This window comes from Sorex araneus, chromosome 6 (assembly GCF_027595985.1).
Source record: "Sorex araneus isolate mSorAra2 chromosome 6, mSorAra2.pri, whole genome shotgun sequence".
Classification (NCBI taxonomy): domain Eukaryota; kingdom Metazoa; phylum Chordata; class Mammalia; order Eulipotyphla; family Soricidae; genus Sorex; species Sorex araneus.
The window spans coordinates 119,818,201-119,833,182 of NC_073307.1; the positions used below are offsets into that span (position 1 = coordinate 119,818,201).

A 14,982-nucleotide genomic window follows, 5' to 3' on the forward strand; every position below is an offset into this window, starting at 1 on the left:
TCCCCCTGGCCTTATTCTGACTCTCTCAGGCACTCCCATCTCACCTTGGGCACAGAGGAGAGTGGCAGAGGGGAAGACCACTCCCTCCACGACTCCCTGATGACCACAGTCAGAATTTTCTGGCCCCTCTCACCCAACCCTGAACCCTTACCTGATCCTCTAGGCCGGCCACAATCTGGCACCGCCCCTTGGCCCATCATCATAGTTCCCTCGCAGAAAGATTAATTTGCCAAAATTTTTGTAACTGTCCTCTTGCATGTTGTCTCTGTCGTGTCTGTAGACTCTCCACATCTCTCTGACGCCTGGGATGAAAGAAAGTGATGAGACCCAGACAATCACGATGTGGGGAATTACATTTAAAATGCTCCTGCCCAGATTTCAAGAACTTGGGACAAAGCTCCTGGAAAGCATATGGGCTTTGAAATGAAGTCCCTTTCCCCTCCCTCTGGTTACCATTGAGAGACTCAGTACAAGACTGATTCTCTGTGTTCCCCTCTGACCCCTGTTGCTGCTTTGGCGAAGGCTGTGTGTGGGGTATACACCCCAACCCTTGAACTATCTCCCATCTCCCCTTGGACTATGCTCTCTTAGCTCTTTGTGCCTCAGTTTCTCTGTTAAGAGATGGCTACATCGGGGCTGGAGCAATAGCACAGCGGGTAGGGTGTTTGCCTTGTATGTGGCCGACCTGGCTTCGTTTCCCAACATCCCATATGGTCCCCTGAGCACTGCCAGGAGTAATTCCTGAGTGCAGAGCCAGGAGTAACCCCTGTGCATTGCCCAGAGTGATCCAAAATGCAAAGAGAGAGAGAGAGAGAGAGAGAGAGAGAGAGAGAGAGGGATGCCTACTTCAAAGATCAAAGGATTAGAACATGAAAATAAAAATGAGCTTTTTTAGCACTTGAAAACTACTAAATGGCTCATTTGCATTTGAAAACTATAAAATGACTTCGCCTTATTAAAAATTCCATTATTTTGACTGTACTTCTTAAGCTGGGGCCAGAGACATAGGAGAGGCACTTGCCACGAACGTAGCTGCCCTGGTTTGATCAGCAGTACACACATTCCCCCCAAGATTCACTAGGACTGATAGAGCTATGAGGAAACCTGAGCACAGTCAGCTGTGGCCCAACCCCATCACCAAGAACTTTGAGTAACAGCTAAGAGATTGGAAACCCAACTCCCAGGTTTGACAAAGTCACTTCAGAGAGCATCAAAATGCTTAGCTCGAACGTCCATTAAGGGGCAGTAGGTCCTTCTTTGTGTTGTTGTTGCTATTATTATTATTTTATTTTTATATTTTTTTGCTTTTTGGGTCACACCTGGCAAGGCACAGGGGTTACTCCTGGTTCTGCACTCAGGAATTACTCCTGGTGTTGCTCAGGGAAGCAATGGGATGCTGGAAATTGATCCCGGGTGGGCCACGTGCAAGGCAAAGGCCCTACTGGCTGTGCTATTACTCTAGCCCCATTGTTTGGGAACCTCTCAGCAATAGCTAGAGGGTAGGGCATTTGCCTTTCACGGGGCCAACCTGGGTTCAATTCCTCCACCCCTCTCAGAGAGCCCCGCAAGCTACCGAGAGCCTCTCGCCCACAGACCAGAGCCTGGCAAGCTACCCTTGGTGTATTTGATGTGACAAAAATAGCAACAAGTCTCACAATGGAGATGTTACTGGTGCCCGCTCGAGCAAATCGATGAGCAACAGGATGACAGTGACAGTGATTTAAGGAACAAGCACCTCTGAATTCCAACTCTCATCCTCAATCCTGTTAAAATCTGGGGTCCCAACTTTATGTGCCCTGGGGTCTACAGGTATCCACAGAAGAGGGAAAAAAACTGGTAAAATGCTGTGATAAAATCCTTACTCAGGGCTGGAATGATAGTTCTGTGGGGAGGGCACTCGCCTTGTATGTGGCAAACCCTGGTTAGGTTTCCAGTATCCCATATGGGCTCCTCTCCCGCACCCATGTCCCCGCACCAACAGGATTAATTTCTGAGTGCAGAGCTAGGAGTAACCCCTGATAATCGCTGCGTGTAAACTTCCCGGCCCCAGCCAAAAACAAAAAAATCAAAACTCCCTGTATATCGAGGGAGGTACCGTGTCCTCTGCTAGGGTAACTGCAGGGGACAGCCTGATTACAGACCCTGACCCCAAATATCCCTGGGGCCTTACCTTCACCAAAATCCCTCATGAGTGAGAACCAACTTTGGCTGCTGACGCAGAGAAACAAAGAGCAGAAAATGATGGCCGTGGACAGTTTCATCTTGCTGCAGGTACACAAGCCACAATGAGGCAATTCAGGCTGTTGCTCTGTAAGATTGACCCAGGCTCACAATCTGCAAAGAACTTCTACTTACATGCGTAGATTGGCATATAGATAGATAATAGATGTGGAGAGATACATTCTGATCCTCTAAGACACATTTAAAATATCAGCTCTGAGATCTACTGCGCAGCAGGTTTTCCTGGATCCATGGGAGGATCCTACCTCTGAAATAGCCCCTGAGTTTAAAACTCCACCAATATTTGTGGTGTGTCTCCTCCAGCCACCACTGACTTCCCATCGCAGGCACAAACAACATAAATTCTAATGAATTGGAGACTGAAAAGTATTCATGGGACTCGGGAGTTAACTCAAAGGGCTGGAGCACCTGCTTTGCTCCCACAGGTGCTCCAGCATTTTGAACTTATGCTGGGTGAGGGGGGAGGGTTGTCTAGGCACTGTCACTGTGACCCTGGTGATCAAACACAATTTCTGAGCAGAATCACAGAGCACTGGGAGTGGTCCCCAAAATACTGAATAGTGCTGGGAGGTCCAGCAACAACAATGCCAAAATGAGTAGCACATCTGAGGAGACCCAATGGTCAGAACAGTTCAGTCAGGAAGGATCAGCCCATGAACGCTGATGTAGAAGAGGATTGACCCCAGCCCTGTCTATAGAAGGAAACTTGGAATGTTCTAGAAACTCACCTTTGGCTGTCTCACTCAGCAAGAAATGACAATGGCGTGCCTTGTAGATCATATAAGGTAACCTCAGTCCCGTGAAGCTAATACATCGAGATACCATTAAAACTTGCTCTCCTAGGAAGTGGAATCTTGATCCTTTTGATATATTGCAGCACCAAGATGCTGCTGAAGATTTAGAGCTGGTGTCACTAACCCTCAACCCAACAGGACCACTTCCAGGTACCAGCACCATCTTCTGTTAATAAAAAATGTGGAGAAGAGGCAAGTGCTGCTCATTCATTTTTTTAAAGCACGGGGATAGATGTGGGAGATGACCCACTAATACGTATCCTAAGATCTGGGTAGTCTTCTGGATAAAACAAGTTTGGACAGGTTGAGAGGTTGTGGCTGTAAACCAAGCAGGAAGGACATAACCTGCTAGGACATAACAGGGTGTCTTCAGAACAAAGTTCTTCAATTTGTATAATTGCATTCAAACTCAAAAGTGAACAGAATTTTGGTGGAAAGGGGTCATCAGTGAGCACATTACATCTACCGCGTACAACTACCTCTATTTTTCATTTGACTAATAAAGGTGTTTAATGTTCAAAAAAATGTGTGGCTGGAGCGAAAGCACAGCAGGTATTGTGTTGGCCGGGCACGCAGTAAACCCAGGTTTGATTCCCAGGATCTCACACTGTCCCCCAAGCACCACCAGGAGTAATTCCTGAGTGCATTGCCAGGTGTGACCCAAAAAGAAAAAACAAACAAACAAACAAACAAAAAGGGTCTGGAGAGATAGCACGTTGGGTAGGGCATTTACCTTGCAGGTGGCCCACCTGCGTTCATTTCCAGCATTCCATATGGTCTCCTGAGCACCACCAGGGGTAATTCCTGAGTGCAGAGCCAAGAGTGACCCCTGGGCTTGAGCATAAGAGAGCCAACTATACTTCCTTTTGTTGGAGGGGGTAGGGTGAGAGAAAAACACTTAGCAGTATTGAGGGTTTATTCCTGGCTTTGTCCTCAGGGATACTTTTGCTGGCAGGGGGCTCTTAGGGATCACATGGGTATATGGTTCGAACCCAGATAAGCTATGTGCATGGCAAATGCCCAACTCGCTGTACTATCTGCTTCCTCAATAATAGTTCCTTAGGCTGACACCCTCCTGTTTTCACGAGATGTGGTGGTTGATCTTTCTGAATTTTATGGACAAGGCACTACACAAAATTCTGTCTCTAATTCTGTTTCATTGTTAAGCTACACAGAGATTTCTCTCTCTCAACTCCATTTTCTGCCATCTTGGCCCCACTTCCTTTATGATTTCACTTTCTTTCTTTGTTTTTGGCCCAACCAGCACACTGCTCAGGGGTTACTTTTTACTGTGCACTCAGTTCAGGTTGATACCTTTGACTCTACTGATTTGGGCAATTATTGGTGCTCTTCTGTTAGAGAAGCAAGATCAGAGATTATTTTAAAGGGAGACAGGGGGCTGGAGAGATGGGACAGCAGGTTGGACAGTTGCCTTGCCTGAGACCAACCCCAGCTCATTTCCCAGCAACCCCTATAGTCTCCTGTGCATCACCAGGAGTAATTCCTGAGTGCACAGCCAGCGTGAGCCCTGAGCACCGCCAGGTGTGAACAAAAAGAAAAAAAAAATAAAAAGGCAATGAGAATGGAGCAGAAAGTGAGACGAGGCTGAGGAGAGGGGTAGGCATATAGGACCAAATAGGAACAGAAGAGTAGTTGGGAAGCACCAGAGGGAGTGGAGGATGAAGAGCTAGCAGTCTCCTTTAGGCACGAGACACGTGCAGACACGACCAACTCTTATCCCTAGTTGGATGCCTCAAGAGCACAGTATGATATGATTAGTATTGCAGTTTTGCCCCCTCTAGTAAACTTTTTGACATGCATTATGGGCTGTCACTCTACACAAGCAATTCACTTATATAATCCACACCCATCAGCCTTCCACTGAAGGGCTACATAAAATCCCACATCACATGATGCAATCCCCTAATCCTCCTCAACATTAGAGTATAAAAATTAGTGCTTGAGCACAATACAGCCAACTACACTCCTTTTTTTTGTAGTGTGTAGGGTGGGAGGGACATACCTACAGGTGTTGAGGGTTTATTCCTGACTCGGTCCTCAGGGTTCCACTTGCTGGCGGGGGTTGCTTTGGAATCACATGGGTACAGGGCTCTAACCCAGATCAGTTTTGTGCAAGGCAAATGCACAACTCGCTGTACTATTGGGTTCACCATTTCAATTTATGTCAGTCCCATGACACCCCATGACACTAGGAGTTTTGCAACATTCTCATGTAACCTTTAAAGATCAACTCCTGTAAATTATATTTTGTCTTCATGTGCAAAGGACGAGAAACTTCTGCTTCCTGAATGGGTGAGATTTTCTCCACTCCACTCGAGAGGGGCAAGATATGGTACCTGAGCATCACCAAGAGAAATTTCTGAGTGCAGAGCCAGGAGTAGCTCATGAGCATTGCCTGGTATGACCCAAAAAGGGAAAAAAAAGTTTTAGCTCTGCAAGATGTAAAGATTTGAAACTGGCTGTGTAATTTTAATCATGTGAATATACTTTACAATACTTAACAAGTGGGTAAGACGGTTGATTTTGGTATCAGTATTCTACCACAGTAAAAAAAAAAAAAAGAAGAAGAAGAAGTATGACTGAGAGAACTAGCTATCGGGTACCAATAACAGTCTTTTGTTTTTTCTGGCCACCCCAGGACTGCTCAGGGCTACTATCAGATTACATCTTGGAGGACTGTGTAGTGCTAGAGATTGAACCCAGGCCTCCTGCACACTAGCATGTGTTCTAGCCTGCTGAGCTATCTCTGGGCCTGGTACCAAGGACGTTCTTTTTTGGATATTTTATCTTGGTCTCACCCAGTGTTGCTCTGGGTCTATACTGAGCTTGGTACATGTGGATCACTCATACCAGTGCTCTGGGGGGAAGGTGGGGCGAGAGCCATGAGGTTCCAGGACTACAAACTGGACCCACATACAGAGCATGCACTCATTCTACAGAGCTGTCTCTGGTCCCTAATAAGTTTTTTTTTTTTTTTAGGGCAGGGGTGGCGAGCACACCCAGAAGTGCTCAGAAGCTATTTCTGATCCTGTACTAGGTAGCTGCACATTCCAGGAATCCAGGAATGCTTGGGGGTCAAACTGAGATCTGCCATACATAAGGCAGCACCTTACCCTCTGCTGTCTTTCTCATTCTCCCTGTAACAGTCTCATATCAGATTTTGTATCAGTACACAATGTTTTGGTCATGACTGAACAAAATATGTGAGCCTCTTCTTTTTTCTTGTTTTAGATTTTGGGCTGACTCCTGGCTCTGTAACCAGGAATCACTCCTGCAAGTGCTCAGGGGACCATATGGAATGCTGGGGATTGAACCCGGGTTGGCTGCATGCAATCCAAGAGCCCTACCCACTGAACTATAGCTCCTGCCCCCTTAGTCTCATCCTAAATCCTTTGATTGACAGCCTTGCCACCTCTAAATCTGTGAGGTTCTACATTCCCAAGCATAGAGGGCACTTTAAGTGCCTGACAGACAAGCATCACCTCTGCCTTTTCTCAGCAATCCTCAGGATATCACAGGTTCTGGTAAACTCTCTGAGAGCTCATGGGTCAGACTGCCCTCCTGTAGCAGTGAACAGGCCTGATCCGGACCCACTGTCTTAGCCAACAGTAGTGCCACGTGACCCAAGCATTTTAGGTACTTCTAGGAGGAAGAGATGCCAATGGTCAGATTCTAGTCAACAGATAGGACATTTGACTTGCACGTGGGGTTCGATCCCTGGCATCCATATAGTCCCCCAACTCCCACCAGGATTGATTCCTGTGCGCAAAGCCAGGAGTAACCCTCGAACACCACCAAGTGTGGCTCTAAAGCAAAACTAAACAAAAAGAAAAGGATTATTCCTTCGCCCATTATTCTATCATTCACATTCAGTCATTGTGAACCTTTCACGATCTCCTGTCTAAGGATGAGATAAGCATCGGAGGGGCTTTTAAAAAGACTCTCCAGGGACGGGAAAATACTGAAACCCAGCTACCGATGACTCGTATTGAACAGGTCTTTAGCTCCGTTTAATCAGCATTTTTCCCGAGAAGGGACACACTCGGTCCCGCGCTGGGGAAAGGCAGCGGGAAGCGCGCGCGGCTCCAGGCCCCGTTCCAGCCAGGGCAAATGTGCAAAAGCAGCGTGGAGGTTAGGCGGGGCGGGTGCACCTGGGTGAGTCCCCTGAGCACTTGGAAGAGCCAGTGCTTGCTGTGCACCCTGTCCCCTATGCAGTCCCCCAAGCCTTGTCCTCCTCCCGCCACAGCGCCCCCTGCCGTCCGCGGGCCCTGTGGCTTTAGCAGCGCGCGGTGTCTACTATGGGACTCGCCCCTAGGGCCCATGTCCGGGGAACTGGTTTTGTTTTTTTTTTTTTTTTTGAGAATATTTCCTCCCTTTATTAATTTTTTGAATAAACATTTAAAATTTTATTTTAAGAGACTTGTTCCCAGTAATTGTTCCCATTCCATATTTCAACACCAATCCCACCACCATGACACCTTCCAACCACCATTATTTTGGATTTTCCCACCACCACCACCCAAGCCTGCCCCTAGCAGATGCTAAATTACTTATTTTGCGTTGCTCAGAATGAAGAGTATGAGATGTTGCTTCTGGAATTCTAAAATTGTTTGGGGTTGGAGGCATCTCTGTAGCCTGCTACTCTATTTTAAGGTTCATTTGTTTACGTAGGGACTGGAGTCATAGTACAGCTGGTAAGGCACTTGTGTTACACACTGCCGACCCTGATTCCATTCCTAAAACTCGATGGTCCCCTGAGACCAGTGAGGAGTGATTCCTGAGCACTAAGCAGTCCCCACATGTTCCTTTTTAATTAGGTATTTGAATTTTCTGGGATGCTTATGGATCATCCATATAGTACAGAATAGGCTCATGTACTCAGAAAATGTCCTCTAGTATTTTATACCCAGACACCAACAACTAATTGGATCTCACAAACGTTTATTGAACACTAATTGCTCTTTTTATCAAGTATCAAGTACTAGAGATTTAGTATTCAATGTAGATTCAGTATTTGAATTTAGGTCAGCAGCTGTCCTGCCCCGCTGAGGCACACAGCCGGGTCTCCTGAGAGCAGGTGAGGATGAAACTCAGTACTTGCTAGGCAGGCCTTCAGGCCGGAAGTCATTGGGGTCTTTGCCACTCCTGCCCCATTCATTGGCAAATTGGTTATCCAAGGAATCTTGCAGTCCATGGCCACTGGTCCATGCTTCAAAAAGTCTCTGATTTTCAGATAAATCTTTCTGAATCACTGGAACAGAAAAAGATAAACCAGGGGCAGAAGAGCAAAAGTCCCACCCTCACATCTCTCTCCCTTCCAAAGGGAGCCAAGAAGAGAGAAGCTGTAGGATTGGCCCTGCCGGGGCATAGCCCAGCTCTGCCCACTCTGACCCCTGTGTGCTGGGAGAACAGCCCTGAGCTGTGGGTGGGACTCACCCTCCCCCTGGCCTTATTCTGACTCTCTCAGGCACTCCCGTCTCACCTTGGGCACAGAGGAGAGTGGCAGAGGGGAAGACCACTCCCTCCACTGACTCCCTGCTGACGACAGTCAGAATTTTCTGGCCCCTCTCACCCAACCCTGAACCCTTACCTGATCCTCTAGGCCGGCCACAATCTGGCACCGCCCCTTGGCCCATCATTATAGTTCCACCTCGGAATGGTTGATTTGCCTAAATTTCTGTAATTGTTCTTTTGCCTCTCTCTGTAGGCTCTCTGCATGTCTCTGACCGCTGGAAGGAAAACAAAGTGATGAGACCCAGACAATCACGATGTGGAGAAATACATTTAAAATGCTCCTGCCCAGATTTCAAGAGCTTGGGACAAAGCTCCTGGAAAGCAGATGGGCTTTGAAATGAAGGTCCCTTTCCCCTCCCTCTGGTTACCATTGAGAGACTCAGTACAAGACTGATTCTCTGTGTTCCCCTCTGACCCCTGTTGCTGCTTTGACGATGGCTGTGTGTGGAGTATAGACCCAACACTTGGACTATCTCCCATCTCCCCTTGGTCTATGCTCTCTTAGCTCTTTGTGCCTCAGTTTCTCTGTTAAGAGATGTCTGCATCAGGGATGGAGCAATAGCACATCGGATAGGGCATTTGCCTTGCACGCGGCTGAAACAGGTTCGTTTCCCAACATCCCATATGGTCCCCTGAGCACAACCAGAAGTAATTCCTGAGGGCAGAGCCAGGAGTAACTCCTGTGCATCGCACAGTGTGACCAAAAAGGCAAAAAAAAAAGAGAGAGAAAAGAGAGAGTGAGAGAGAGAAAGAAAAATGCCTACCTCAAAGGATTAGAACATGAAAATAAAAATGAGCTTTTTTGCAATTGAAAACTACAAAATGGCTCATTTACATTTGAAAACTATAAAATGGCCTCACCTTATTAAAAATTACATTAGTTTGACTGTACTACTGAGGCTGTGGCAAGAGAGGTAGGAGACACACTTGCCCTGCACGCAGCTGACCTGCTTTGATCAGCACTACAACAGAGATTCCCCCCAAGGTTCACTAGGACTGACACCTGAGCATAGAGCCAGGAGGAAGCCCTGAGCACAGTCAGCTGTGGCCCCACGCCATCACCCAAAAGTTTGAGTAAGAGCTAAGGAATTGGAAACCCAACTCCCAGCTTTGACAAAGTCACTTCAGAGAGCATCAAAATGCTTAGCTCGAAAGCCCATTAGGGGGCAGTAGGTCCTTACTTGTATTATTGAAGGAACCTCAGCAAGAGCACAGAGGGTAGGGCATTTGCCTTGCAAGTGGCCAACCTGGATTCAATTCCTCCACCCCTCGCAGAGAGCCCGGCAAGCTACCAACAGTATCTCGCCCACAGGGCAGAGCCTGGCAGGCTACCCTTGGCGTATTTGATGTGCCAAAAGTAGTAACAAGTCTCACAATGGAGATGTTACTGGTGCACGCTCGAGCATATCGATGAGCAACAAAATGGTGGTGACAGTGATATAAGGAACAAGCACCTCTGAATTCCAACTCTCATCCTCAATCCTGTTAGAAACTGGGATCCCAACTTTATGTGCCCTGGGGCCTACAGGTATCCAGATAAGAGGGAAAAAAAAAACTGGTAAAATGCTGGGATAAAATCCTTACTCAGGGCTGAAGTGATAGTACTGTGGGGAGGGTGCTCGCCTTGTATGTGGTCAACCTGGTTACGTTTCCAGTATCCCATATTCAACCCACTCGCCCCCGAACCACAAGGATTAATTTCTGAGTGCAGAGCCAGGAGTATCCCCTGATAATCGCTGCATGTAAACTCCCCGGCGCCAGCCAAAAAAAAAAAGGAATAAAAAAAAAATCGGAACTCCTTGTCTATCCAGGGAGGTACACTGTCCTCTGCTATGGTAATTAGAGGGGACAGCCTGGTTACACACCCAGACCCCCAATATCCCTGGGGCCTTACCTTGACCAGCGTTTGAGAACAAAGTGTTGCTGCTGACGCAGAGAAACAAAGAGCAGAAAATGATGGCCATGAACAGTTTCATCTTGCTGCAGGTACACAGGCAACAATGAGGCAATTCAGGCTGTTGCTCTGTAAGATTGACCCAGGCTCACATTCTGCAAAGAACTTCCACTTACATGTGTAGATTGGCATGTACAGAGATAATAGATGTGGAGAGATACGTCCTGATCATCTAAGACACATTTAGAATATTTAATCTCCGTTTCAACTTGTTTCTTCAGAATCCTAGTGCTTTTCTAGGATTTACAAGAGGCTTGATACTCACAGCAATTACACTGGGCTTTCAGTGTAAACCGTTGTCCATTCCTAGCACCCCTCCACAGCTCTGAGATCTAACTGCGTAGCAGGTTTTCCTGGATCCATGGGAGGATCCTACCTCTGAAATAGCCCCTGAGTTTAAAACTCCACCAATATTTGTGGTGTGTCTCCTCTAGCCACCACTGACTGACCATCGCAGGCACAAACAACATAATTTCTAATGATTTTCGAGACTGAAATGTATTCGGGGGGGCTGGGGAGTTACCTCAAAGGGCTGGGGCACCTGCTTTGCTCCCGCAGGTGCTCCAGCATTTTGAACTTGGGCTGGGTGGGACGGGGGCGGTTTCTAGGCACTGTCAGAGTGACCCTGGTGACTGGAGCACAATTTCTGAGCAGAGTCACAGAGCACTGGGAGCGGTCCCCAGAAGCCTGAATGGTGCAGGGAGGTCCAGCAACAACAATGCCAAAACGAGTAGCCCATCTGAGGAGACCCAATGGTCAGAACAGTTCAGTCAGGAAGGATGCAGCCCAAGAACGCTGCTATAGAAGAGGATTGCCCCCACCCCCACCTACAGAGGGAAACTTGGAATGTTCTAGAACCTCACCTTTGGCTGTCTCTTCCTGCTGAGTGTCCTGGTGCGGCCCAGCAGTCTGCGCTATCTGCTGGGGAAGGTGTCTCTGCTATATATACAGACACTTGTTCACACAGCACATGGGAAGAGAGGGTTGAGGCAAAACAGTGCGTTTGGGGAAATCCCAGTGTCCAGAGTACACATTCCGGGATTGCACAAATTGGCAGATGTCCCCTGTGTGCAAAATGAGGGTCTGCTGCCAATTTCTGGAGTTCTTCTAAATCTGCTCGAGTCTTTCTGGAAATGTCGGTGAAGGTCATGGCTGGGAGCGTTTGCAGGTAGGTGGTTGGGCAGCATGGTTTGACAGGGCTCTGTAAGCAAGGAGCTGGTGTGCAAAGGAGACCTGCTCTCATTAGGGGAGATCTCATTAAGGACTGAAGTCAGTGGACCCCACAAGTGGCTCATTTGGAGTGGGGAGGAGAAAGACAGTCACTTTCTCCCGATCTGCCTCTGCCACCCGGGACCCAGGGTTACTGTGTTCTTGTCTCACTCACAGAAAGGAATTTTAGGAGTAGACAAGCAGTGAAGTAAAACAGATTATAGATTATATTTGGAGGATTTTAAAGGTGTGGAGGGAAAGAGAAAGAAGGAGCGAGAGCGAGAGAAATAGAGAGAGAGCTGCATTCAAGAGAGAACGCGGGCTTCTCCAAGGGAGGAGAGCCATGGGTTCTGTTCGGGTTTGTTTTGTTGGAACTCATTGGGCCTCCTGCCTCAGGGTAAAGGTCATCCCTCACACATTTCTGAAAATCTAGACTCCAATTCTTCTGCTAAGTATACCTCTTTTGAGCCTGAGCAATAGTAGAGCGGGTGGTGCACTTGGTTTGCACACAACTGACCTGAGTTCCACCCCTGGGTTGAAATAATGAGTTCTTTCCTCTTATTGTTGTCCCGGAGATCTCTTAAGCTCTGTTCCTTTTGAAGGGATGTTGGGTTTGGCCACACCTGGAGGTGCTCAGGCCTCACTCCTGGCTCTGTGCTCAGGAATCACTCCTGGTGGCGATCAGAGGACCCTGTGAGATGCTGGGGATCTAACTGGAGTCAGCACAAACAAGGATCGAGTCTTAATCCCTGGAATCTCTACAGCCCATCTCTCCATTGAAAATCTATTTTTACTTTCACGCATATGTTTTTTTTTTTTTTTTTTTTTTTTTTTTTGCGTCACACCTGGCAATGCACAGGGGTTACTCCTGGCTCTGCACTCAGGAACCACCCCTGGCTGTGCTCAGGGGACCATATGGGATGCTGGGATTTGAACCCGGGTCGGCCGCGTGCAAGGCAAACGCCCTACCCGCTGTGCTATCTCTCCAGCCCCCTCACGCATATGTATTGATGCTATTGTTTACCTTCTCCTGGAGGTCACTGATTTGAGCTTTGGCTCCTTCCATCTGTCCTTGAGTCTCTTGCACCTGTATCTTTTTAAAGGTCAGTTACTGTCTATTTCCTCTCTGCTGAATGACTGCTCTCCTGTTCCTTGGGAGGGTGTTTAGTCCACACTCAGTGGTGCTCCTGGGTGACTCTATACTCTGTGCTCAGCACTTGCTCCTGGACATGTTCAAGAGAAGCAGGTAGTGTCAGGGACCAACCAGGCTCAGCTGTATGCAAGACAGCCCTCGACTCCTCTTCTATCCCCAAACTTCTCATTTTTTTTATCTTTTAGGGTCACACCCGGTGACGCCCAGGGGTTACTCTTGGCTCTGCACTCAGGAATCACCCCCTGCGGTGCTCAGGAGACCATATGGGATGCTGGAAATGAACCCAGGTGGGCCACCTGCAACATAAATGCCCGACCCACTGTGCCATCTCTCCAGACCCTTGCTTTTTTTTTCTTTTTGGATCACACCTGGCGATGCATTCAGGAATTATTCCGGGTGGTGCTTGGGGGACCATGTGGGATGCTTGGAATCGAACCTGGGTTGGCTGTGTGCATAGCCAACACCGTACCTACTGTGCTTTTGCTCCAGCCCCACATTTGTTTTTGAAGATTAAATGCCTTTATTAGTCAAATGAAAAATGGAGGTTATTGTACGTGGTAGATGTAATGTGCTCACTGATGACCCTTGGGCAGTTTTAAGAGTTCAAAATGGCTGAGGACCGCCCAGGGCCAGATAAATGCCTATTAACATCACCATCACCACCACCACCACCACCACCATCATCATCATCATCACCACCATTTTGTTTCTGGTTCTACATTGGCATTTGTCATGGACCTCAAGTTCAAATTAGCCGAGCAGTGAACAGGGGTCCGATTTTATTTTTTATTTAGATTTTTAAAATTTTTACTGGTGAATCAACATGAGGAACAGTTACAAACTTAAGAACTTTCATGTTTGCATTTTGTTTACATCCCTCCACCAGTGCCCATTCTCCTCCACCAATGTTCCCAGTATCCCTTCCACCACCCCCACCCCGACCCCACCAGCCAACCCAGCCTCTGCAGCAGGGCATTCCCTTTTGTTCTCTCTCCTGTTGGATGTAGTAGTTTGCAATAGAGGTATGGAATGGCCATCATATTCAGTCTATAGCCTACTTTTGGCACACAGCTTTCAACCTGAGCGGATCCTCCTAACATTCTCTACTAAGTGTTCCCTTCTCTATCTCAGCTGCCTTTTTCCCCAGCATGTGAGGCCAGTTTCCAAGCGGTGGGGCAAATCTTCTGGTTCTTACTCTACTACTCTCGGGTGTTAGACTCCCATTCTACTACTTTATATTCCACATATGAGTGCGATCTTTCTATGTCTGTCTCTCTCTTTTTGACTCAATTCACTTAAATGATAATATCCATGATGTCCACTTATATGCAAATTCCATAACTTCATCTTTTCTAACAGCAGCATAGTATTCCATTGTGTAGATATACCAAAGTTTTTTAACCAGTCATCTCTTTTGGGCACTCTGTTTTTTTCTAGATTTTGGCTATCATAAACAGTGCTGCAATGAACATACAAATGCAGATATCATTTCTACTATACCCGTTTGCTTCTTCTCGATAGACTCGTATAGCAAAGTTGCAGGCTATAAAATCAATACCCAGGGGCTCGAGTGATAGCTCAGTGGGTAGAGCATTTTCCTTGCACTCAGCCAACCCGGGTTCAAATCCCAGCATCTCATACGGTCCCCTGAGCACCACCAGGGGTGATTCCTGAGTGCATGAGCCAGAAGTGACCCCTGTGCATTGCTGGGTGTGACCCAAAAAGCAAAAATAAATAAATAAATAAAATCTATACCCAAAAGTCCATGGCTTTCCTATATGCAAATAATGAGAGAGAAGAAGTGACATGATAAAAAGCAATCCCATTCACAATTGGACATCAAAATATCAAGTATCTGGGAGTCATCTTAACTAAGGAGGTAAAGGACTTGTATGGGAAAGAGCTCCTATTTGTAAGATCAGGTTGATACCTCTGACTCTACTGATTATTGGCAATGTCGATGCTCTTTTGTTGGAGAAGCAAGATCAGAGATGATTTTAAAGGGAGACAGGTGGCTGGAGAGATGGGACAGCAGGTGGGAAACTTGACTTTCCTGAGGCCAACCCAGCTCGATCCCCGCAACCCCTATAGTCTCC

At 47.2% G+C, this 14,982-nt stretch overlaps 2 protein-coding genes across 3 annotated transcripts in view; both read right to left on the reverse strand.

Moving 5' to 3' along the window:
- LOC129405632 (serum amyloid A-3 protein-like) overlaps positions 1–11,398 on the reverse strand; it is a 28,797-nt gene extending 17,399 nt beyond the window's left edge. The window contains exon 1 of one of the 2 annotated variants that reach the window (XM_055142353.1): positions 11,388–11,398. The gene's annotated coding sequence lies outside the window, so the exon portion shown is untranslated. Of the gene's footprint in view, positions 1–2,969; positions 2,977–11,387 lie in introns of those variants that run through there. The other variant, XM_055142352.1, reaches the window with a different exon arrangement.
- On the reverse strand, positions 8,147–10,589 carry LOC129405941 (serum amyloid A-2 protein-like). Its single transcript, XM_055143661.1, has 3 exons — positions 10,465–10,589; positions 8,678–8,785; positions 8,147–8,307 (listed from the first exon to the last, which is right to left on the reverse strand). Exons 1-3 carry the CDS (start codon positions 10,544–10,546, stop codon positions 8,147–8,149), a joined length of 351 nt encoding a protein of 116 aa, XP_054999636.1. The 5' UTR covers positions 10,547–10,589.
- Positions 11,399–14,982: the final 3,584 nt, after the last annotated feature.

Bases quoted from the DNA above. Each gene is read 5' to 3' on its own strand.
- LOC129405941 (XM_055143661.1), bottom strand. From the start codon at position 10,546: ATGAAACTGTTCATGGCCATCATTTTCTGCTCTTTGTTTCTCTGCGTC. The intron at 8,786-10,464 runs GTAAGGCCCCAG...TTTTCCTTCCAG, and splicing joins GTTCTCAAACGCTGGTCAAG to CGGTCAGAGACATGCAGAGA. The intron at 8,308-8,677 runs GTGCCAGATTGT...TTTCTGTTCCAG, and splicing joins TAATGATGGGCCAAGGGGCG to TGATTCAGAAAGATTTATCT.